At 45.7% G+C, this 24203-nt stretch overlaps 3 protein-coding genes across 5 annotated transcripts; 1 reads left to right on the top strand and 2 right to left on the bottom strand.

The window, feature by feature from the left end:
- Nucleotides 1-56: 56 nt before the first annotated feature.
- ECD (ecdysoneless cell cycle regulator) lies at nt 57-8663 on the bottom strand. The gene is made up of 13 exons (XM_066191750.1): nt 8433-8663; nt 7844-7961; nt 7403-7490; nt 6246-6424; nt 5347-5542; nt 4248-4376; nt 3976-4101; nt 3135-3220; nt 2274-2380; nt 1678-1855; nt 1171-1238; nt 873-1093; nt 57-371 (listed from the first exon to the last, which is right to left on the bottom strand). The coding sequence occupies exons 1-13, from the start codon at nt 8626-8628 to the stop codon at nt 141-143; spliced, it is 1923 nt and encodes a 640-aa protein (XP_066047847.1). The 5' UTR covers nt 8629-8663; the 3' UTR covers nt 57-140.
- On the top strand, nt 8652-20093 carry FAM149B1 (family with sequence similarity 149 member B1). Of its 3 annotated transcripts, XM_066191751.1 has the most exons (15): nt 8652-8734; nt 9362-9466; nt 9615-9726; nt 10657-10799; nt 11175-11294; nt 11858-12028; nt 12997-13184; nt 13445-13575; nt 14122-14175; nt 14611-14723; nt 15032-15214; nt 16165-16291; nt 16600-16725; nt 17246-17327; nt 18057-20093. In XM_066191751.1, exons 1-15 carry the CDS (start codon nt 8700-8702, stop codon nt 18128-18130), a joined length of 1764 nt encoding a protein of 587 aa, XP_066047848.1. In that variant the 5' UTR covers nt 8652-8699; the 3' UTR covers nt 18131-20093. The 3 variants fall into 3 exon arrangements, with proteins under 3 accessions (XP_066047848.1, XP_066047851.1, XP_066047850.1); XM_066191754.1 differs by lacking the exon at nt 11858-12028; XM_066191753.1 differs by lacking the exon at nt 14122-14175.
- A 46-nt stretch (nt 20094-20139) lies between these two features.
- DNAJC9 (DnaJ heat shock protein family (Hsp40) member C9) lies at nt 20140-22890 on the bottom strand. Its single transcript, XM_066191758.1, has 5 exons — nt 22640-22890; nt 22194-22331; nt 21817-22071; nt 21038-21121; nt 20140-20622 (listed from the first exon to the last, which is right to left on the bottom strand). Exons 1-5 carry the CDS (start codon nt 22817-22819, stop codon nt 20491-20493), a joined length of 789 nt encoding a protein of 262 aa, XP_066047855.1. The 5' UTR covers nt 22820-22890; the 3' UTR covers nt 20140-20490.
- Nucleotides 22891-24203: the final 1313 nt, after the last annotated feature.

The raw sequence follows: 24203 nt of genomic DNA, 5'->3' as shown, positions 1-24203 counted from the left end.
CCCCCTGCCTGCCCAGACATCTTGCAAGGAGCACAGAATGAACAGAATGCTCCAAATTAAAACCTTTGGCCTCTTCTTTCATAGCCTGCTCATCCATCTGTGCTTCATTTCTCCACCAGCCATGTCTTGTCCAAAGTCTCTCACTGTGTTGCTCGGCTGCTGGAGCCAGTGAGATCTGTGTTCTCAGGTAAATTCACCCCCATGCTCTGTAAAATGTTTGAGGTGGGTCCTGCCAGGCCAGCCTGGGCACTGTAGGACTGCAGCAGGTTTGCCACCAGGTTCATGTCCACATCCACGGGTGCCAGCTCAGCGTCCTCAGCTCCAGAATCAGGGCCAGCACTCTCAGATGTGGCTGCTTCAACCGAACTTGCCTGCAGCGAGGACAAAGAGAAAAGTTTATCAAATTGCATGGGCAGATTTAAGGGGAAAAAAAAGGCAAGGCACAAGAAAAAAGAAACAACAATTCTGCAGCCACCAGAGTCCTGACAGACAGGAATTCAGCCCCCAAATGCTCATGCCAGCTAAAAATCACCCCTGTCCATTACCCAGATTAAGTTCCAAGAGAATGACAGAGAGTGTTGCTGAGTCCTGGTTCAGCTTCCTAGAGGAGCAAACAACTCCAGAACTCACAAGTCAAGCTGCAGTTGCTTGCCCTAGTACTAAAGACAGGAAAATGAAACCAAGTCTTGGAAAAGATGTGCCAATTCAATGCTTAGGATCAGTTTTAGTTTGAAAAAGCCTATTATGGTGCAGGTACAGTACACTTTGCTTGCCCGTGGGAAGGGTCTGATCACATCACTCAGAATGGCCACTTTCAGCACATTTCCTGGCTGGAAATTACTGCTACAAATCTGAGCCCCAGGCATACTCACCCGTCTCTTTTGGGTGGCGAAACTTTTCCCAATGTTGGTCTGTGCCAGCTCACGGTCCATCTCATCCATGTACGCCTTGAGACTGCCCACGAGCTCCTCAGGAGACTCCTTCTGCTCCTGCCTTTGATTCCCAGCATCCAGGTCTTCATCATCCCCCTCTGAGAAATCAAACTCCTCCTCTTCATCCAGGTCATCAGAATCCAGCTCCTCCGAGTCTGCCCCTGGGTATTATTTTGTGTCAGTACAACAGCAAAGAAATCAGTGCAGGGATTTGTTTCAAATAAAGAAGCAATCTCACCTAAAATTCTGTCCAGTGCTTTTGTAAAAGAGTCCACATCAAAGGTAACATGGGATTCATCAGAAGACCTGAAATACAAAAGTATTTTGATATAAATAAAGCTTTTATGGTTGTATAAGCCTGACACAGACACAAGCCATACTGATTTCTCTCTAGCCAGGACTGAAGCTGGGACATTTGAATTTAGAAGTCCTCAGAGGTTTGAAGCCTGTATGGATTAGACCTGAAACAGTGAGTGGAAGAATTCTTGGCATAAAAGTTTTGAAGACCACACAATCAACCTGAGGGACAGAAAGCAGCTCAGCATACAGCACTTGAACCTGCACCAGAGTCAGAGTGGTAGCAAGCTGATTTAAAGCAAGTACACAGACACTGCAGTGGGTTTGCTTCAGGCCCCTGCTCAGCAGAGCACCTTCAAACCCTGATTCTCTGCATCACAGAATCACCCACAGGGCTGCAGCGGAGTGCAACATTCTACACCAGACCCCAAACTCAAGGTGCAGCTACCATGGCATTTCTGCTCCTTCGTGCGTGGAGACTTTGGACACAAAAGCCTTCATGCTCTCAGCAACTGTTTCCAAGTCATATTTTTGCTCCTCCTCATTTGTGGAAGGGAGGGACTCATTTCTTGTCTCCTTCAGCATCCGATCCAGAGCATCTGGTGTAATATCCAGCCAGCTGTCATCTGAAAGAACACAGGACAGATCTGTCATCCTGCACAAGCCTGCTGGCCCACAGGGCCCAAACCAGCTGACTGACAGGACTGTAACCATTCTGCAACTCATTTTGGCAGTTAAGTTTTTGTGCTGATCCTGGGTCACACACAGCATAAGACAGAGAGAGGCTGAGGAGAGTGGAGATTTCATTTCACTACTTTAAAACTCTGCTTTGCAGAGCTCAAACTAAGAGATACCATTGTAGTCACTGAGAATCCTTTGGCCACTAAGTGGAAGAAGAAAGGCTGACTCTGAATTGGGAGAGCCAATCCAGTATTTAGTCTTAATTAAGGTCGGCCTGGCTCTCCCTACACAAGTGTCAACATTCCCTCTCTCCCCCCACAAATAATCATTTGTAATAGGAATAATTCCCCCCATACAGCTCACCATCCTCTGGAGGAAGACAAGCTGCTTCTCTCTCAAATTCCTTCAAATCAATGGAAGTTTTCTGTAGTAGTGCCAGGATTTCATCACCTGGGTTCACTTCAACAGAGCTAGGAGAAAAAAAATCATTTTACTGAAATGAATTCAATGGGATCACATGCTCTGCATTCAGGTTTTCACTCCAATTCTTCATTTTTCCTTCTGTACAATCACATCCAAAAGGGAAATGAATCTGGGGAAGTACCAGTGTACTACACAGAGTATTGGCCAAAACAGGACATGGTCAGTCCCTGCAATTCCCAGCTGATGGCTCCAAAGCCATTTGTCATGGCTTTTTTTCTTTACATTTATCTTGCCTTGGTAAATATTAAAATTGCCAGATTCCAAACAGCACAGACTGGAAACTCAAAAAACTAACACTCAAGGTATTATGAGCTGGCAAAGGCTCAGATATTTTTGGAGTGATTTATTTTTGGGATTTGATCTTTCAGAGAAATCTACAGCCAGCTCCTTGAGTAAAGGAGACTGATTACTCTGGACTTTTTCTTCACTGGCACTGCTTTTTAAATGAAACTTTTATACACTTTCTACAGTCAGCCAAGCAAACAATGCTTTTCAGTCACCTCTTAACCCACTTGGAAGAGCTCAGCATTCACAAAACCGAGATCAAGAGTTACTCAAGCAAGAAATTCTCCTAGTGGAGTATTCTAGAGGAATTGGTACTTGTATGTCCTGGCCACAGCACCCACGTTAAATGCATGACGGAGAAAAGGGTTCAGGTTTTTTGTAACAAGGATTTTAAAGGTAAGGTAAAGGATTTGTAGGCCGGGTAGATGATACTCATGAATTTCAAGTAGCTCTGACCTTTCCGGCACAGCAACAGATTGCTGGAAGTGATCCTCTGCCATATGCAGCAGTTCCAGGTACTTTGCAGATCCTTCCATTTCTCCCTGTTGAATGCAAGTCACAGGCATGAACACAAACAATTCTCCCTCCCCTTCCTCTTCACAGTCAGGCTTCCTAGGGATGACTGTTTGTCACACAGAAATGCTGAGAGAACCAAAACACGTAAAACCTCTTGGTCATGTACACTTGGAACTGAATACAACCAAGGGGCATTCCTATATTTGAAGTATATTGAAGGATATTAACCTAAGAAGTTCAGTTAGGGTTGTCCAATTTTATAACCTTCAAACAAGTGGTCAACTGATGTCCCATTTATTAACTTCAAATAAGTAGCAAAAGGCATCTTTATTAAAAAACCCCACAAAACCTCACCGAAAACCCCAGAACTCACAAAAATCACAGACACATAAAAATTACACTTGCATAGGCCCAAATAGGTCTATGGTGTTATGTGTGGATCTTGAAGAATATTTAATTCTAGAGGCGTGGAAGTGAAATGTAAAGCAGTGAAATCAGTTACACCCCACACAATCATGGGGTGATTTTCTTCATTCAAGTGTATTTCTCCCCTTTCTTTAGATGAATGAATCATTCCCCAAATCTTGCTTTTTCCTTTTTCATTTCCAAAATAAATTATCTCAAAGGGGAATAAACTGCACATGTCTCCTTGAAAGACATTAATTCATTTTGCACAGAGATAAGGACTCAAGTTGTTGCCCGCTGCAACTCCTGACACAAGTTCAAGAGCTCAAATGGATTTTCTCTGGAATGTTTAAAAGCCACAGACACACTGCTTCACCTTGAAATAATCTTTTTCCTTCAAGCTCCTGAGGAATCTCTCCCACAGAGGACCGCTTAACACATTTCTCTTGGCATCAGGAGCTGCTTTACTGCTCTTGGAGCACAGAATTTCAAAGCCATGGGCCTGTATATAAAAGATGCAACAAGAAGAGGTTCTCAGGGTGTGACGGACTTTGCCCACATTCTTCTGGACAAGCAGACAACTTCCAGACAAAGACTCATTTGCTGGACATGCATAAAGCAAGTACAAAATGCACCAAAAACCATTACCAGTTTCATGCCCAGTTCGTAGGCTCTGTACTGGGGGTGGGAAGGGGCGGGCAGGGTGTATCCACTGCGTCTGTCTGGAACAAACTGCTGCTGCACCAGCTGTGCGTATAAACACCGAGTGAAAGTCACCTGAAACAGCCAGAGCAGAAAAAACCACCCCCTGCAGCGGGACTGTGCTGGGGACAGGCATCCAGCTCCCACCAGGCTCACTGAAGTGTGTCTGAAGGCACCCATAGTACAGCCAATACCTGAGACTGCATTCAGAATACATCTCAGATAGATTGTTCTGATACATTGCTTTCCAGGCTTTACAAGGCTTGCTCCAAATTGAAATCCCCAAGCAAATATAAACTTTTTTCAGTCTAAAGACATTAGGAAAAATCCTTGATATTCTGTATTTGCACCAACAAGGTGTATTTTCAATTAAAATTAAATTTGATTAGAAGTTGAGATTTTGGACACAGTTTAGAAGTCCAAAATTTGACTCTAAAGCTTCTTTTCAGGAGTCTGGTGGTACAGCTCTATAACAAAATGCATCAAATACAATAGTTCTTGGACAGTGCTCATAAAACACTTCATCAAAGCTTTCACAGAGCTGTGAGAGCACAGCTGAGAAGGTGAAAAGCCTTGGAGTGAACCACTGGTTAGGAGCAACTCCTCATGCTGGCTGGCGGTGCTGTCACACTGCTCTGATCACACAAGGAGACCAATTTACTCAGCAGACATTCCAGCAGAGGAACTATTATCACAACCTCTGGTTTCAGAAACAATTCTCTCATGATCAGCCCCTTGACAGTCCAGCCACATGGATCCAGAGCAGCCATTAATGTAATGACTTGGAAATTCATCCCTAGAGCCACAAGGGGAAAAAAAAAAAAAAAAAAAAAAACACAACAGAAAACTGGCAGGTTTAAGTTAAATCTGTATGTATATACCACTGGCCATAGAACCTTTGTCAGCCTCAGAAGCGAATTAAGTTACAAGGCTTTAGAGAGCACTTCCCAGGGCCATCCCAGTCTTCAGAGAGCACTTCTCAGGGTCATCCCAGGCTTTAGAGGAGCACTTCCCGGGGCCATCAGAGGCTTCAGAGGGCACTTACCAGGGTCATCACACGCTGCTCGGCAGGGAAGGTTCTGAAAGGGCGCCGGCAGGCCCGTAAATCCCCCGGGTCCCGCAGGTAGAAGGCCTGGACTGCCGCAGCCACCAGGGACGGGCGCTGCCTCAGCACGGCCACGATTCCGGCCGGGAGGGAGCAGCGGGCTCGGTGTAGAGAGGCCTGGATCTTCCCGGGGTATCTGAGCAGCAACAGAGTGCAGGAGGGGTACTGCAGGTTAAACCACTCCTTCTCTATCATGAGGCCCATTTTCACTTTAATATTTACCTGTATCGTGGGCCAGAAGATTATTCTGGAGTTAAAACTTGGCCAATCTAATGCCTAGAACGTCTGCTTCCAGAATACATTTATATAAATGTACATGGCTTATGAAATTGAATCCCCCACACAGGTAAGATGAGTCCCTGTGAGCTTAACCAACATATCCAGCTATGCAGTATTCTTTGCCATACTCTGTAGAAGTTATGCTGTCAAATCCTTGCAAAAAATAAAGTACAGAGCTGAACTCAGCTGTGACAAGCTGTAGCTCTGACAATTCTCCTGGTTCTACATTTGAGGTCAAATCCTCTTTTTCCTCCTGCACAGGGCTCCTGAAAGATCACAGAACTTTCAGATTTTTCAGTATAAGAGCAATGTGAAGGAGGAGTAACTCTGGGCATTGTCAGGTGTGGAATCACAGCAGTGACCCAGTTTCAGATCCCCCCAGGTCACAGCCTACAGGACACTGATCCCCCTCTTTCTAAGAGGGCCACAGAAAAAACCTCCAGCTGCTAGTTTCTGAAAAGGAACCAACTTTGTCCCATCTGTTGGGGAAATGTTTAAACCCCAGAGAGCACAGACGGAACCCCACTAGCGCAGAGGACCCAAATAAAGCCCCCACACACCCATGGATGCGTTTATCCACCGCAGCTCTGATGGGCTCTGCAGCCAGGAACTCCTCAGAGCGGGTGGACAACAGTGCCAGCGCCTCTGGGATGGTGGGACAGGGAGCACAGAGGTCCCAGCCCTGCTCCCAAGTCTCTGACAGCGGGATGATGTGCAGCTCTCCTTTGTAAAAGAACACCTGGCAGACAGGAATGATCCCATCAGACAAGGTAAGTAACAACAGTCACACACAGAGCGATGGAAAATTTCATGTCCAAATGCCTTTGTTTAAACGCAGAGAATATAAAGTACAAATAGAGAACCAATACAGGAAGCAGGACAGGGTTTTCTAAAGAGTTATTTGAGATACCAGAGACCACGATCCAACCAGTAAAACCCCCTGTTTTAACTGCAACAGGTTTTGCCAAATATCTCGTTTCCTTCATAACAATAATACCAAGTTTCTCTTCAATAAGAGATGTGTTTCAGGAGAATCAGCATAACCTCACTGCTTAAGAACATCACAGGGATTAAAAAGCATTATTTCAGGTGCTACAGGTGACCTCTGCTGGCTCCTGATCCTAAGAAAAGTCCTGAATGCAACGTTCTCAACTCCCTCACTCTGTCTGTTCCCTCAAACAAAATGAAAATATGAGCCTGATAGTCCAGGTACACACTTGCCATCAATTTTTGTGTTTTGTTCCATCCGTTTTAAGAATCTTGGACTGTAGGAAAAATAATTTAACCATTTTTTGCTAATGACCAAGTTAATTATTTCCATTTTAATCCACTGCCAGTGACGTGACTGCCAGCAACCATCCATATCCAGGTGAAGGTGTCTGCTCATTATTTCACCTATACCAGACAAAGCATGTGTTCTTACAGAGACAGCAGCACTCCAGCCCTAAGCATTCCCTACTCTGCTGAGGGCAGCAAATCCTCTTGCCTAATCACTCTAGAATACAGTAAAAAGAAAAAATCCAAGTGGTTCTAGCAGAGCTAGAATGTTCAGGTGGGTACAGGAGTGCTCCTGAAGGGAGCAACAGTCAGGGACAGACAGCACTCTGGATTTTCAGAGGCAGTCAGACCACTTGGCTAGAGGTGCAAGAGAAAACTCCAGCTGCTCCATAAAAGGCCACTGTGGCCCCCTTGTCAACTGTACAGAAGTTTGACTCACCCTGTTTTCACTGTTCTCAGGATTCAGCCACTTTGGGAGAAAATCAGCTGCTTCTATCAAGAGAAACTCTCCATCGTTGTCATCAATGCTGGCCAAGGAGAAATTGGTTTCTTAGCAGGAAAAGCCTTGCAGAGCACAACAACACACTTCTGAATCCATGTCTGCTGGGCTTTTTTAATAGTCATAGAACCACAGAAAGGCTTAGGTAAGACGGGACCTTAAAGATCATCTGGTTCCAACCACCTTGCCATAGGAAGGAACACCTTGCACTGGTCCAGGCTGCTCCAAGCTCCATCCAACCTGGCCCGGGATACTTCAAATGTGTGTGGGATGGGAAAACACCTCCAAGGATGGGGAATATTAAGACAGGACCTTCAGAGCACAGGCACTGCCCCTTGGCATCCCTCCCAAAAAAAAGCACCTGAGCAGGACCTGCCCTACCTGGCTGCCAGCCCCGGGAACTCCCTGGTGATCTCCCGGAGCAGGTACACAATGAACCACTCATCCTCCACGTTATCCCCGAACACGGTGGTGCCGCCGATGTGCGCCGGGGTCTGGCCTGGGCGAGGCAGAGAGAGGAGAGGCGGCTCAGCGGCCCCACGCCCAGACACAGATTGTCCCCACGGGGCGCGGGCTCTCCCTCACCGGGGAGATTCCAGAGCCTGCTGAAAAACCCTTGTGTCCTGTGCTCTGGGATGACCCCGCTGCAGCACGGAGGTGGCCCAAGGTGCCTCCCTGGGGGCCCTTCCAGCCTGACCCACGCCGGGACACTGTGGGTCTGTGAGGCCGCCGGGTCTCCCCTCACACACCCTGGGCCTCCCTCACACGGTCCCGCCGGGTCCCCCCTCACACGCCCTGGGCCTCCCTCACGCGGTCCCGCCGGGTCCCCCCTCACACGCCCTGGGCCTCCCTCACACGGTCCCGCCGGGTCCCCCCTCACACGCTCCCGGGTCCTGCCCGCCGGGTGCCCCTCACGCGTCCCCGCTCCGGGCGCTGCCCCGCCGCGCCTCCCGGCCCGCTCCCGGCTCACCGCGGCGCGGCACGTAGCGCAGGCGGAAGGGCTCTCGGTGCCACACGTAGGAGGCCAGGAGCGGGGCGAAGCGCACCAGGGCCAGCTCCGCGCAGCGCCGCAGCAGCGCCTCGCCGCCGGGGCTCTCCGCCGCCGCCGCGAACAGGCGGTAGCGCACCGCGTCCTCGGGCAGCGCCGGCCGCCGCAGCGCCTCCATCGCGCCGGGGCCGCGCTCCGCCCCCGCGGGACGAGCGGCGCGATGGCGGCGGCGGGGCGGCGGCGCTGAGGATGATATCGCGATACGCGCGGAAACCGGTGCAGGCGTGAGTGGCCGCCGCTGTCCCGGGCCCCGGCGCCGTGCCGAGCCCATCGCGATCCCGGTCCCGGTCCCGGTCCTCCCCGGCCCCGCTCCCGGGCCTGCCGCCCGCGCTCCCCCCTGCACCAAACAGGGCCCCGTGACGGCCCGGTCACCCCGTGTCCCCGGCGGGAGATGGATCCCGGGCTTCCCGGGATTCCTGAGCACCGGTCCCGGCCAGACGCCGGTGTGACAGAACGCGATTAAACCCCTGTAACTGGCTTTTTTCTCCTGAGTTGGGTCAGTTCTGAGTTATTCGGCTCGTTTCCTCTTGCTGTATTTAATTTAATTCAGTTTAATTAATCTACAGGGATAATGGCTTTGTCTCTGCTTTTAGGGAGCCGTAGCCCAATTCACAGCGTCTTAAGTTTAAGCTTCACTGATTTTGAAGCCAAATATTTATCGTAGAGTGAGTTCTGACACCTTAAACCTAGAGTTTTGGCGACAAGAATTAGCTTTGTAATAGTAATAAATGTGTGCACAGTCCTTGAGAAGAAGGGAAGAAAAACCAATAAAATTTTATCGGGAACTCCGTAAAGATTTATTTTTTTAAGTAATGCCAGAAGTTCCACTTCTGGGTTTGTTTGTTTTTTAGGCAAGGACTCCCGAAACATGCCTTGAAGCATCACCCACTGCCAGAGCCACGGGCTCAGGTGTGCTCAGCCACACCCACGGCTGAAAACCTCGGCCAGACCTCCAGGTACTTGCCATGACACATCTGGTCCAGCTGTTTTCTGATACAGCTAGGCTTTGTTTACTGACACACTTGTCATTGCTTATTGTGGGCTGCTTTGCTTTATTATTATTTATTTTTTTTGTTTTTTTTTGGCTGGATGTGTGTGTTTCAGGGAGTCGGGAATCCATAAGGAATCGGGTGATCATGGGGATCCACGGACTGCTAGTCAGGGTTGTGCTGACACCTCCACAGAAGACAGCTCAGTCTTCTCTTGGGGCTATGACGTGAGTAGAACATAATCATCCAAGCCAAAAATGGCACAGAACGACACTTGAAATGCCGCTGCAAAGGCATGTCAGAACAAAAATGATTGGATCTGTCAAAAAAATCGTGGTAGTGATTATAGAAAGAACATCTTTTTTCCCTCTTTCTGTATTTCAGTTCTAAACACATTAGGCTCACACTATTCTGTTAATAAAGATTTTGGAAATGCAAATCATTTAGTGCACGAGTGTATCTATAGATGGTGTTATTGTGAAACCCCAGCCATGGCTGGATGGCTTTCAGATACTTGGCATGGGTTTAGCAAACTTCTGCATCCTTGCATGTTTCTCATAATATAGTAAGCTCCTAAAACATTATTTTCATTTAGGAATGTTTGATTTATTCTCCTTCCACCAAAGTCAAGTGTGCTGTTGCCTTCTGGGAGGTGAGATGGAGCTGTTTAGCTTTAAATGACCTCAGAACTGACCCCATTTTCTACCTATGAGTAACAAAGGACCTGGCCATCCCTCAAGTTCAGTGTTTCCCACCAGTCTGCATTGCTTTTTGTGTTGCTATTGTTTGTAGACACTGGAAGCAAAAAATCCTCCATTGCATAAAATCATCACTGAATTTTATCCTTCCTGTTCTGATTTCTTTAAGTCTTGTAGGTTAATATAATAATATGGATAATTCAAAATATTTTATTAGTTTTTTCTGCTGTGTCAATGTAAGCTTTTTATGTGGCTGCCATCCTACTTAAGAGCAGGCTCTGGGAGAAAATTATTTAAAGTTATTTTCTCTCTGGGAGAAAAATTATTTAAAGTTCACACCTTTTTATGCAATCCTGCTAAGCTTTAAACGCATTGTTGCATTTTTCAATTATATTTAAAAAGACCAATTAAAATACCCCTGCAAATGCTATTCACGAGGTTATTTTCTTTCCTCTCTAGGAATTTGACAAAGCTGCCACACAACAAGTTCAGCAGATGTTCAGGCAAATTGATGAGCTTCTGTATGAGCAGAAAGAAAACGTTCACGTTGAGGGACTGAGGGAAGAATGCCACCAGTGGTCCTCCAGCTTTCCTCATCTCAGGTATTTAATTAATGGGCTGGTACCTTCTCAACAAGGCTAGGGATGCACACAGTTGCTTTCAAAACATGTGGCAGGGTGGATTTATACAATTATGTGGTAGATAGAGATAAAAAGATCACTCTGGTGATGTGCCTGCTGTCATTAAGAAACATCCTCTTACCTCACATGTGGTTCCTTGAGAGAGGTTTGTTGCTCTCTGTGACTGACTTGGCCTTGACATAGCAGAATTCTCTTAGAAAACTTAGAAAACTGTCACCAGGAAAACTGCACAGCTTCCCAGGAGAACTTTTAGGATTTGCTGCTGTTCTTACACCCTTCAATAATCGTACTGCCAAGGTTTTCTGCTGCATTCATCCTCTGCTTTTGCCGTGGCAGGGTGGTGGGGAAGCAGGTGGTGATCCCCACGGATGAAGGGTACGGATGGTACTCGAGTTCCCCCTCGGGCAGTTTGGCTCCCTCAGATGTAAGCTCACCACAGGAAAAGGATTCTGATGAGTAAGTACCAGCAGTGAGCCTAGATCTTGCTGAGGTGGGAAGGCAGGTTTGTTCTCTGCTTCTTGAAGTGTGCAGCCTTCCTGTTAGGCTGAGTTTTGAACACAGCACACTCTTTTTTATTCCTTTTAAACTGAATGTAGTAAACTTGGAATAGCAAGAACACGTTAGCTGTACTTTTGCTGACTACAGTGGACTGGCCAGTAAACAGAAATATCTTTGCTGCTGATGATTTTTTAAGAATATGTGTATACTGTAGCTGGTTTTATTATTAACCGTGTGTTAAGTTTGCCTAGGTCTTAAAAAATACAAAGCATTATGTTAGTGTAGCTTTTATTATTTAAAGCTTCAGAATGCTTTCTAATCAGCTTTGGGTATTTCTTCCCTGAAGTTTCAGGCTCCTTTGCAAGAATGAAAAGGTATCCAAACCAAAAGCTGTTACTGTAATGAATAATATTTTGGCCTCGCTTCTGCTTGCCCTTAATGATCATGCTGTTTCTCAGTTGTTTCAGGTGGATTAACAATTTATTTTTATTTCTGCTTTCTGGAAACTGTCACCTGTTCAGGTTTAGTGTTTTGGGCAAGAAGGTGCCTCTCTTGGTTCCTCCTGCTCACAAAAAGGCTGACCCTTCCAAGCCTCCAGCCCTGTGTTCCTCAGAGAGCGATGAAGGGGAAGAGGAAATCATTCTCTCTGAAGGCATAGTGGAGGAATACTTGGCATTTGACCACAGAGATGTGTAGGTATTGAATATTAAAATAGTGTCCTGGGGTTCCTGCTGTTAAGATAGACATACTTGATGAATTTATTTATCTTTTCCCTAGAGAGCTTTCAAATGTCTGAGGTTGCCCAGGCACTGGGGATTTTCCCAGCCTATCTCCTAGGACAATTTCTTTCACTAAGTTTAGGAAATTTTGGATAATTTTTCATGCTTTTTTATTATTTTTTTTTTGATAATTTTTAATGCATGTCCATTTTTGTGCTTGGTTTGAATAATTCATTCCATCATAACTAAAAGCCTGTGTATTTATTAATACGTGTTTAAACACCATTTATTTTTTATACTATGTCAAAGTCACTGCTGTTAATTATGCAACAGCTGCTGTTTCTGTTTTGTACTGGCATTTGGGGTGGAATTGTACCTTTCTGGATTTTTTTCAGTATAAGTTTAAAGAACTAGAGTGGATTTTATGCTTGTCAAGAAACAATTGCCACTATTTTTATCTTTTTACCCCTTTACATTATGCAGCCCTACGGTATGAACATATGGCCTGGGTAAGGACTCTGGAGGGTGCTGTCAGTTCCTGACTGCTTAATTGGTTTTAATAATTAAAGTCACTTATCTGCGTGGACCATTAAATTAAAATTGTTATGTTTCTTGGTTTTACCAGGCTAGAGAGACACTGCTGCAGCAAATAATATCACTCTCTTGTCTTCGGGATTCTGTCCTGTCATTAGATATGGAGCCTAACAATGTGATGAAGAAATATCACTGTAATATCACTGTGTCACAATTAATACTGATTTTTTTGATGTGAACTTGATCTCTCATGGGTAAATTATTGTTAATGGAGTATGATTTATAATCGTTCTGTATAGGGAGACCAGGGTGGGCCAGTCGTTTCTCACTGAGGTCAGTGGGAAAACTAGAAGTAAATACAAGGACCCAATGTGTTTCTGGTGCAGGTAATACTTATATTTTTACAGGGTGGAGGAATTGCACGAGAGGAAAATGAGACTATGCTCTGGCAGACAGAAATTGGGGTTTCCTCCTGTCTCTCCCTATTCCTGCATGAAGGATTCCGTGCTTACGTTTGTGTTTGATGATGTGTGGAGTGAAGTCCTGGTCTGCATGGAAGAATTGATCTGCAGGCACTGGGAAGGGTCAGCCTCTGGTAAGGATCACAGTTAAGGTGAGGGCTCAAAAGGGGATTTCAGCTAATTTTGCAAAGATGCCATGAGAGACCCATGTGTTCGGGAATGATCTCTTCAGTGGGAATAAAATGGTTATTTTGCTAACAGTGTGAAACATGTCTTCCAAAAACTTAGCAGAGCTTATCATCCAGGCGGAGTCTCTAAAATATTTTTGATTCATGGCACTGTCCATGACTAGGAGTGCCAATATTGACAGGAATTCTCTGTTTGCTTTGCACAGATGATGAGAAAAATATCATAACAGTAGAAACGCTCCGAGGAGATGCCAGGAGCCCTTTGCAGTTGGATCCTCTGCCAGCACTGTTACCTCGGGTGCCACACACAAAGATGCCCTCAGTGACATCAAATCTGGTGAGGATTTTTAGCCTGTTTTGTGTGGGGATGAATCACAGTGTTATTTATCTCAGCAAACAGACTGTTTGCATTTAGGTAAATAACTAGTTTGGACTTCGTGTGAATGCTGGCTGTCCTTTCTGACACTTTAGTTCTGTTATTACTCAGTTGGAAGTTTTAGTTCCTACTTTTCTCCTTGAAACAGTATTTTTTATCTGTGTATGACAACAATGTAGTGGCTGTTGATTCAGGATGTAGTTCTTTCCACAATTTAAGTTTCAATTAAATGGTGAGATTGAGGAGTGTGTGTGTGGGATCCCATTCTCACATTAATAGTAAATTCATCCAGCTAGAAGGGAGAAATCTTTACAGTTCAGTACCAGTTTTTTTTTTTTCTCACTGAATTTAACTGTATAATCTCCATTTAGATCATCTGCTTCTAGAGTGGTGAGCACCAAGGTGTTACCTGTTTATTCCATTTTAATTCAGCTCTTTCCTTCTTATTTCTTTCTCCTTTATTTCTTCCCCCTGCCTGTCTCTTGTGTCCCCTTACTGTGTGTGTAGTGCCCAAAGCCCAGAGGTGGCCGCAAAAGCAAAAAGAGGAGAAAAACACCTCAAGTATGTATGGGATTAAAGCTCTGCTATTTTCTATTTGCTCTTGTTATGGTGGGTGGAATATGATGGTTTTTTCCCAGATCAGTCTGTATCTCAGAAAAGGATTTTGCAAATCTGTTCTTGACATAAAATGTCAATATATGCTGCAAATTATTTTTGTAAAGCTTCTGATTATAGTCATTGTTGGAAGATCAGCAAATGAGCTGCTCAGTTGGAAAATATTAAGTATTAGGACATTTTCTAAGTGCTGTCATTCAAAAAAAAAAATTAAATGCTAAGATCCCCTAGCTGGGGAAATAATATAACTGAGTATATATCTGGATGTCATGGAAGAAATTGATTAGTTTTCTCCAAAGTGATACACAAAATATATCTGTAAATATGTGTGTGTGTCTCTGCCAAACAGTAATTTACTTACTTATTATTTTTTAATTTCAGGTAAGCCTCTCTCAAGGGTCAAGTAGTGGTTCTCAGCGTAACCTGAATGGCTTGATGGTCATCCATGGGATCCAATTACACCAAAGGAACCTGCCTGCAGTGGAGAAAACACTGTAAGAACTACTGATCACCTGTAGTAAATAAAGTAGAGCACTCTCACAGTGAGAGGGATTCAACCCAAAACCTTGTAGGATAAATTCCTCCGCTGGAGAAAGCAGTTCTTGGTTATTTTCCTGCTTGGTTGGTTGTTTATTTGTCCTCTGTGAAAAATGTATATAGTTATGTTAAAAATCAACACACAGAATTTCTGCCCAGTATTTTATGATTAAAGTCACCTGTAGGTGAGCACTTTGGTAACAGTAGCTGTCATGCTGACCATTTCTCTTTTGGTCGTCTAATTTTTTGTTGTTGCTGTTGCTAGGGACCTGGATGACAAACGGCCAGGCTCGAGTTCCTTCCTCTCTGCCCGGACGTGGCCAAATCGTCCCCTGGAGCTCAGCACCTCGTCCCTGTCCCGCTGCACCAGGAGGAGGAACCCCCCACCACCACGGACCCTGCATCCCATCGGGACCCCGCGCTCCGGGGACGACGTCTGCAGGCGCCTGTAAGGCCCCAAAACAGCCTCCCCCTGCAGGGAACCGGGGTCAGACAGCACAGAAAACATCCCTGGGGAGGGAGGACATGGATTCCTGGAGTGAGGAGAGAAACTGCCCCTTCAAGCACAGCTCCCCTGAGAACGCTGAGCTGTTAAAGCTGATGTTCAGTGTGCTGCCAGCTGCGATTCAGTGAATCACAGACATTCCCATATTCAGGTGGTTTTGCACTTGAGCAATAGACCTCAGTCTGTCCTCTGCAGGCAAAGTGAACACCACCATCTCTTCCTTGACATGGCTGTCTTTTCTTGTCTGCAGAAAATAGGTTCTGTAGCCCATTTTCAAGATAAATTTAAAAGTTTGCAGTTTCTTGAGGTCATACTGCATGTTGCTACCCTAGCCCAGACTGGATTATAAAGATGTTCAAATAGGTTATCTGACTGACCAAAGGGCTCTTAGTGAGCCCTCAATCACATCTAGAGTCTTACTTTTATTTTGCACAATGGCCTGACTGAATGGAGACATTTACAAGGACCACAGGGCATCAGGAAACAATGGAGGATCTGATAGACCTGTCTATTCCACGTGTTCTAAATTGATGCAGTTTTAGTTTTGCAGTTTACCTATAAACTCACCCAGTCTGTTGCTTTCTTGTCACATACTCCTTGTCCCTTCATAACTGGTGTTTCTCCTACCAGTATTTTATGTTTCTGTTTCCTTTCCTCTGGCTTCAGTCACTCTAAGAAATATTGACATCTCTGCTTTATTAAAATGTATTTTTCAAAGTAGAGAGCACTAGGAAAGACTTTTTTTCAATTGCAGATGATGGTTTGAAGCTTTTCCAAGGTATTCTTCCAGAACAGGCAACTCTGGAAGGCCAAAGAAGCTGACAACATTACACCTTTCCACCTGCCAAACGTATTAACTGTGTGTTTTTTCTGTTCTCACTGGTGCATTCCAGCCTGACGGCACAGGAGCAGCTGACCTCACCCTCCCCACTGCTGCTAAACAGAAATCACCCCCTGCCACCCATTGCCACCACCACCACGGCCGAGCGTGGGAGCACCACAGAACCCCACAGGCAAACGGTAACAGGCACAGGAGTCTCATTTTATTACTGAATAATCTAAAGTTGTTATCACTGCTGGTCAAATTACGCAGCCCAAGAGTTCCAATTTATTTGTTGTTTTCTGACAGAAAGTCAAATAGATGCATGAAAAATGTTGTATCAGAGTAACAGCATCACCCACGCTTGCATGCTTAGTTCTCACTAATGCCAATTGAATGCTTCCCTCCTCATAACTAGGTATAAAATTGGCTTTAATTCCTGGGTTAATTATTTTCAGTGTACTGCTGCACTAAGAAAAGGCCATAACTCTGTTATTTCTCTTTGCAGAAACCTCGGGGGAACTCGAGCCGTGCTCACAGCGTCATGACACAAGAAGACACTCACCAGCAGCTCCAGGAGCAGCTGTTCTTACCTGATCCCTTCTCCAGGCCTAACACAACCAGCACATCCTCGGTAAAGCATGGCTAATTACACCAGATCATCCTTAATTACTGAAAAGGGTGCTTTGAGAATTAACATTCATTAATGTCCAGTCTGTTTCAATATCAAATACTCTTGGTTTAATTTATTGAAACTCCTACTCTACTGAAATCTTCTTGTATCTAACAACGTATTTTTATCTAAGTTTTGAAAGCTGTAATTTCAGCACAGCTTTTAAATGGCAGCTTGATTGGTTTCTCTGTCTAATTTCAACATTCTGGACTCAGCAGTTATAAAATCTGCTTTGGAACAGCACAATTTCCTGAAATGGAAAGACTGCCTCTAACTGGCCCAGTGATCATTCTAATTAAGTGTTAGAAAAGTGTATTTTCTACTTCTAAAGTTAATTTGACCTTTCTTTAAAACTTTACTTAGTCCTTCACAATATCCAATTCATTACCAAACACACGTGTTTTAAGTAGTCTGTACTTGTGTTATAATCTTGCTGATTTTTTTTTCATGCAAACAGAAATAACTTGAACTGTTTTTCCAGCCCCATCCCCAACGCCGCCGTTCTTCCACTGTTGTTGATTACAGTAATCAATCCTGGACCAGGAGAGGATCCACAAGTTCAGGTATGCTCATCAGAAACAGGGCTTAGTAAGATCAAACAAAGGAGGCTTTTGGGACAGGGATGCATTTCCTACAGGAGTACATTCCTACAGGTAATTTCCATGGGGGAAGTTTCCCAAAGTTCCATCCATGTCTTTAATTTGCCATTATACAGATGTTATGTCCTACTCTACTCCTGAGTATAGTTGGGTGCATTTTGTTGGGTTTTGTTTTGTTTTTATGATCACCAAATATTTAAATCAAGTAATGAAGCTTAATGTCATCAGTCCCAGTGCCTCTCAGAGTCCAAGTTTTCAAAGCAGGAGTTGTCAGCTTAAACAGAAATAGTAACTTGAGGTTAACAAAGGCACTAAAACTGAAGTAACTTGTTTTTAAACAAGCAACGAGTGGTTCCTACCGAAATTAAAATAAATATCTGCCTCCCACCCCCCCCCCCCCAAAAAAAAAATGCAAGGTGAGTTTTATGACTGCTGTATTGACAAAAACAAATTGGCAGAAAAGCTTTGTAGATAAAATACTTAGTGAAATATCAAGGAATGCAGTCGCTCCCTGTGATGCAGTGACTCGGCAAGCACAAGCTTTGTCCTTTTTGGTTATAAAAAATGCAGTTGATAGCCATGTGTTAGAGTAAAACTACATTTTAGTTTTAGGCTAGAGGAGATGTATTTGATTATTAGCTGTAATTCCTTCCCAAGGAAGGTCTTGAGGCTGTCCATGATCTCTTTTGTCAGGTCTTCCACCACGTGGTTCTGTGAAAGCCCACGGCCGAAGTGGATCAGGCACAAAAAGCAAACAGAGGCACTGACATGCCATGGAGAAGCATCCACCCATCCATCCCTCTCCAGAGAGTCATGAACCACCTCTCCTTCCCAGCAAGGTCAACGTTGTTTACACAGAGTTTTCAAACACCCTTCCTTACAGATAGTTATTTTTATATAAATCTAAGCAGCGGCTGCCAAAGATTAGAAGGGGTGCACTTAAAACATTCCATTTCCTACCAGTAGAGAAAGTGATGCTCCAGTGGAAGGGTGAATACATTCCAGTGAGGCCCAGCTCCTAGGAAACCCAGCAAACACTCTCAGTCTGTGCTGTTTTCCATGAAGCTGGGAACAGGTTCATGTCTTTCCAGGCAGGTACTGCTCATTTTTCCCTTAGGAAGGTTAGCCCGGCTTTCCACAGCCATAGTGATTTACATTTTTTAAAAAGTGTATTTATATGTTTAAATATGTTTAAAGCAATATTGTACTAGCAAAAGCAAGCACTCAGCTTAGGCAGGTGGTGAATGCTGTGGTAGCTGCAGCAGGTATGAACACAGGTGTGTAGAACCAAGGCAGCAGAGCAGGTGAACAGACAGCTCCAAGGGTAGCACACCACTGCCTCTTCCTGAGATATAATAAAACCTTTTATGTCTTCCTCAGTGACTGAAGAAGGCTGAACAGGCAAAAAGAAACTTCTTCCTACAAGTAGTTTCAGATAGCACTCAAAATAATATCTTCCTGGTGGGACATTTTATGGTAGTTTCAGAATACAGAACAGAATAGCTCAGTGTCCCTTTCTAAAAATACCTGTAATTACATGAGATTTCTTCATTCCAGAGTTCCAGAAGCCACTGATGCAATGAAGCTTTTAGGAGCTGTGTCTGCCCTGTGTGACAGACCTAACAGAGGCATTTGCTGGAGTTGGCCTTGTGGCTCCAGACAAGACAAATAAAACCATGAAGTACAGGCTTCCCAAAACAAGTGATTAGTTGAAGGTCTTACTCCCCAAGAAACTGAAATGTAAAAACAAGCTGAAGTAACTACTGGCTGTGTTTAAACAAAGTTAGGATGCCCCACAGAAACAGTTGTTCCTTTCCAGTCCAATTAAAGAGCACTGTTTTCCTGTATTTTCTTACTATTCTTCAAATGACAGTTCACAATAGAAAAAACCCGTTGTTAGTATTCTTTATAAAGTGGCTCCCCTATTTCCCCATTCCAGACCAGCTGATAGTTTTTCACCAATACTGAAGCTCACAAGTCCAGTTGATCCAAGCATGCTTTAATCAAAAACAGGGAACTGTGCAAATATAACTGGGTTAACCTGCCTTTGCATTCCCAGAAGTTAAAAAAAAAAAGCAGCTCTGAGCTCAGTCTAAACCTCTTAAGTTTTCAGAGAGAGAAGCTGATGCTCACCAGAGACCTCAACTCACTAAATCACTTCAAAATACAATTTCTCTTCTGGAACACTGTGCAGTGTGTCAGTTATGTCAGGCAAAGTGCAGATAAGCATCCCATTTGTATCCGTGCCACTCCTCAGGGACCAAGTGAGTTTTCTGTAGCACAAGAGTTACAAAAGCATACAAACTTGAATCGACTTCTGTTAAGGTTATGCAGTGTTTTACAGCCTAGAGGAGTCAGTGGGTTTAAAAAATGCAGTTGCCTCCTTAAGGGCATCTTTGTTTTTTATACAAATGGCTGACACCAGGGACTGCTCCTGGACTGATATTTATTTTGTGTAATAAAAGTAACCTTCAAGCCCCGTATTACAAATACAATGATATGCTCTGCTTTCTCAGAATCAGGGTTATTTTTGAGGGCAGACAAGTAGAAGGGAACAGAGAGACCATATACCTCTGGCTTCCCCCTAAGAGCTGTTGTTGAAGCTGTGAGGGCTTTCTGCTCCCAAAGTGTTCCCCTCAAGTCTCCTACACCTTTGAAAAATGATCCTCCCTGGAAGTGTGCAGGATTTACTTGACTGAAAACAGAAGAATCAACACAATTGGCTTGTTTTAAATAGCTTATTTAAAAAACATACAGAGAAGTGGGGAAGCAAAACTGAAGAAAATCTCAACTTCTTGTTTATTAAATCTGCAATTTTCCAAACTGTACAACTGCTGGAGTATCTAAAAAAAGACCTGTTGAGCTGATGTGCAAAGACCTGTAAAAACAGCAGGAGGTTTGTTATAGAAGAAGTGTGTGAATAGCACACAGGGATCTCAACTGTAGAGCACCCAAAGGCTGGAGACAGTAGCACAGGAATGCCTTGTCTTCCTCCTTGTTCAGCATGCATTCCGTGTCACGCCTCCCACTTACAGTCAGTGCACACAGTCCAAAACATGAGCCCGGAAAACACCCGAAATTCTCCCAAATCCGTGTTTCCACACAGAGCGAAACCTGGTATTTCAGTCTATGCTGTTCCTTCTGCCTTTCTTTTCTTGGCTGAGGTCTTCTTTCCTCCTTTCTTAGCGCTGTTCCCGTACTTTGCTTCCAGATGGGCGAAAAAGTCATCCATTTGTTTTTCTCGTTCTCTGCTTCGGCTCTGGGGAGGGGGAAAAGAACACCAACCAAACTCAAACCTTTCGTAACTTCCCAATACAGGTTATCCTGCTGAAGTTTGATAGCTACACAAAATCTTGGACTATGTTAAACAGTGAATACAAGCTATAGGAAGTTTAGTATCATCATTAAAACTCCCTGTGAAACTGCCTAAAACAAGAAGTTACTGCCTAAGTACTCCAAATATTTAACTCTTGTAAATTTTTAAAAAGACACAGGTAATAAAATCCATACTGTACTCTGATTCTAATTAAATTAAAGCACATCATTAACATTAAGGGCAGGTTTTAACCTCAGGAATTCAGAAGAATTGCAAGGATCCAAAATCAAAGATGCTCAGGGAAAACACAATTATAAGCCAGTAACAAGTTATCTGCAACAAACAGAAGAAGCCTTACTTCTATCAGTGCTTGCAAGTCATTTTCTCCACCAAGGCCCAGTTCATCTTTAGCCTTTTTTGCCTCTTTAGCTTCTTTTTCTGCCTAAAAGAGCAAATGAGATTTTAAAAAGTATTTCCCATGTTATCTGACCAAGTCTTGCAGAAGTTTCCAAATGCTTTTTTGGGCATTTGTGTACAGTTTCCCTTTGCAGGGAAGTGCAAAGGCTTTCCAAGTTTGGCCACAGATAAGGAATCAGACAAGGGAAGCCCATTCTGGTTCCACTATTTGGCAGAGCAGAAGTTTTTCTGCTCTTTCAAGATGCTGAATGTGATGTTTGTCCCCGTCTCTGTTGCCACACCCCCTTTTTTTTTTTTTCTTTTTTTGGTCTGGGTAGATACTACATTAACTTAAAGCTTACTGTGATATGCAAATAACATTTTACAAAGCATCCAAAAGTTCACAAGAGTCCATTTAGGCCAGAGTGGTTTCACACCTGCCAGAAGTCAAACAAAATGTATTTTCACCACTTGTTTGTTTTTGTTAACTCCAGCAACTCACAGCTTTGTAGATAAATGCAGGGACACACTAAACTGTAATAAGTCGTTGTGTAAAATAAGGAAATAAAGAAGTAGAAAAGCCTTTCACAACGATTTGGAGTGGGGGGTGATGACCACAGGTGACCAGATGTGAACAGCAAGGTGTGTAACCCAGCAGTCCTGTGACAAAACATCTCGGGAGCAGCTCCACTTATTTCTGCCAAGGGAAAAAGGTTATGGTAATGAACTGCTGCAACCTACCCGCCTTCTTCTGGACATCATCTTCTGCTTCGACTCCTTTACAAAGCCCTTGAAGGACGGGAGCTCCCCAGAGCTGATGGCTTGCTCGATCATTTCCCGTATCCTGGGCTCATCCGTGTAGTCCGCACACATCACGGACTCCATGATCCGATCCATGTCACCCTTGAAATTCAGGTACGCTGCCTTCACATCGGCCAGCTCTTCCGCCGAGTTTTTGTAGCTCTTATGGAAGTCTTCGATGTCTTTCACGGTGACCTGGACCAAAGAGGCGATGCTTTGTGAGTTACGGGACATACTCAGCAGCAGGATTTAAGAGAGAACACATGAAACCGAACAACGCAGGGTTCTTCTGTCTCCCAGCCCCATCCCGCTCTCACCTTGAAGAGCAGCCGCCAGTACTGCAGCCAGTCCCGCCCGTCCTGCAGCGCCTCGGAGTCCTCGTCCACCGTGCCCGTCTCATCGTACACTGCGCGCTGCTTCTCGTCGCTCAGCACGGCGTACACCTTGCCCAGGATCTGCGGGACGCAGCGGCGGCCGGGAGGTCACCGGCAGGTCCGTGGGTTGGTCACTCGGGGAGCGGTCACCCAGGGGGCGCTGAGTTGGGCAGTCAGGGCCGGGGTTGGTCACCCGGGGGACGGTCAGTGGGGTGGTCACTCAGGGTCAGTGGTTCGGTCACTCGGGGGACATTGGGCCAGTCCCTTGTGGGGTGGTGGGCTGGTCACCCGGGGGGCGGTGGGTCGGTCTCACTAGTGGCCGCCACCGCCTCCCTTCCTCTCTCCCCGTCTTTTTCCCTTCTTCCCTTCCTCCCTCCGTCTCTCCTCACCTGGAAGCGGCGGGTGGCCTCCTCCTTCTGCTCGGGCGGGACGCGGTCGGGGTGCAGGCGCAGCGAGGCGCGGTGGTAGCCGCGGCGGATCTCCTGCGGGGACGCGCCGCGCCGCACGCCCAGCACGCCGTACAGGTCCGCGGTGCCGAAGGCGGCCTCGCACTGCTGCGGCAGCGCCATCCCGGCCCGCCGCCGCCACACCGGCCTTGCCGCGCCCGGGCTGCTCCTCCGCGGCTGCGCCGGGCGGGAAGAGCCCGCGGCGGAAGCTGAGGGGCGGTGCTGACGCTGAGGGGAGGCGGAGGCGCCGCCATGTTGGGGGCAGGCTGAGGGGCGGCGCCGCTGAGGGGAGGAGGGGCGCCCGCCACGTCGGGGGGAAGCTGAGCGCTGGCTCCTCTGAGGGGCAGTGGCGGCTGAGGAGCGGCCGCCTCTCCGACCCTTGGAGAGCTTGGAGTGGCGGCGAGCTCTTCGTCGGGGAGCGTCCATGACCCGCTGGAGTCGATGGGATCGGAGCGGGAGCGAGGCGCAGGCCGGCCCGTCAGGGCGCGTTCCTGTGAGGCGCTGGAACCGCCGCTGAGCGCGGCCTCCTGCCCGCGAGCGCCGCGTGCGCTTTGCTCCGGTTACCGTCAGTAAAATAAACGGAAGGGCCTCCTTCACGGCTTCCCACTTCCCGCCGGTAAACGGCCGGCTTTGCTGGCTTTTGGGAGTGAGGAGGCCCTGGCACAGGGTGCCCAGAGCAGCTGCGGCTGCCCCTGGATCCCTGGCACTGTCCAAGGCCAGGCTGGACTTTGGGGCTTGGAGCAACCTGGGACAGTGGAAGGTGTCCCTGCCCATGGCAGGGGGTGGAGCTGGGTGGGCTTTGAGGTCCCTTCCGACCCAAACCATTCCATGATTGTTTTGTGGTTCATTCAGGCCGGGTGAGATGCAGAAAATAAAAGTCATTACATTTCTCGTGCCTGTTGTTGCAATGTGGAATGGTTCAGTCCCAGCACCACAGAAGGAACAAACCCCAACGGCACCAACTCAGATTTCAGCTCCTGGTTACAGAATTCAGATGGCAACACTGTAAAACCTTAATACAATATATATACATTTAATTTAAATATAACGTATAAAAGTGTAAGGTATTGTTTATTTATAAGGCGTTATTATAATAAAATATTATAAAAGCTGTAAATACTGGAAAGCTTGGCTGGTGTTTACAGCCTGATTAAGTGCTTGTTTTGGTACAGCTCAGCATAATAATTATATATCGAAATACAGCATTTACGTATATTCACATATATAGTGAACTTGAGAATAATTGATTGGTGTAAATAGTCACCTGCAGTGATTATTTCAGTCACTTCTGAGACAACAAGCCCTCTCTTACTCGATCACTTCTTCTACTTCTTCACGGATTTTCCAAATCTAGTGCCAACACTGACCGGAGCACTAACACACCGGGATAAACACGACACGTATAGGGAGTATCCGCGATTCCCTGCGGACACCGGGATTTAAACTTCCCGGCGATTCCAGCTCCTTTCGTCCGGCTTTGGGCACCGCCCACCCGGCAACCGGCGGA

This window comes from Chamaea fasciata, unplaced genomic scaffold, assembly GCF_029207755.1.
Source record: "Chamaea fasciata isolate MVZ Bird 193981 ecotype frontalis unplaced genomic scaffold, bChaFas1.0.hap1 SCAF_9, whole genome shotgun sequence".
Classification (NCBI taxonomy): Eukaryota; Metazoa; Chordata; class Aves; order Passeriformes; family Sylviidae; genus Chamaea; species Chamaea fasciata.
The sequence above is the reverse complement of the archived record's forward strand: the minus strand, read 5'-3'. Positions and strand labels throughout refer to the sequence as shown.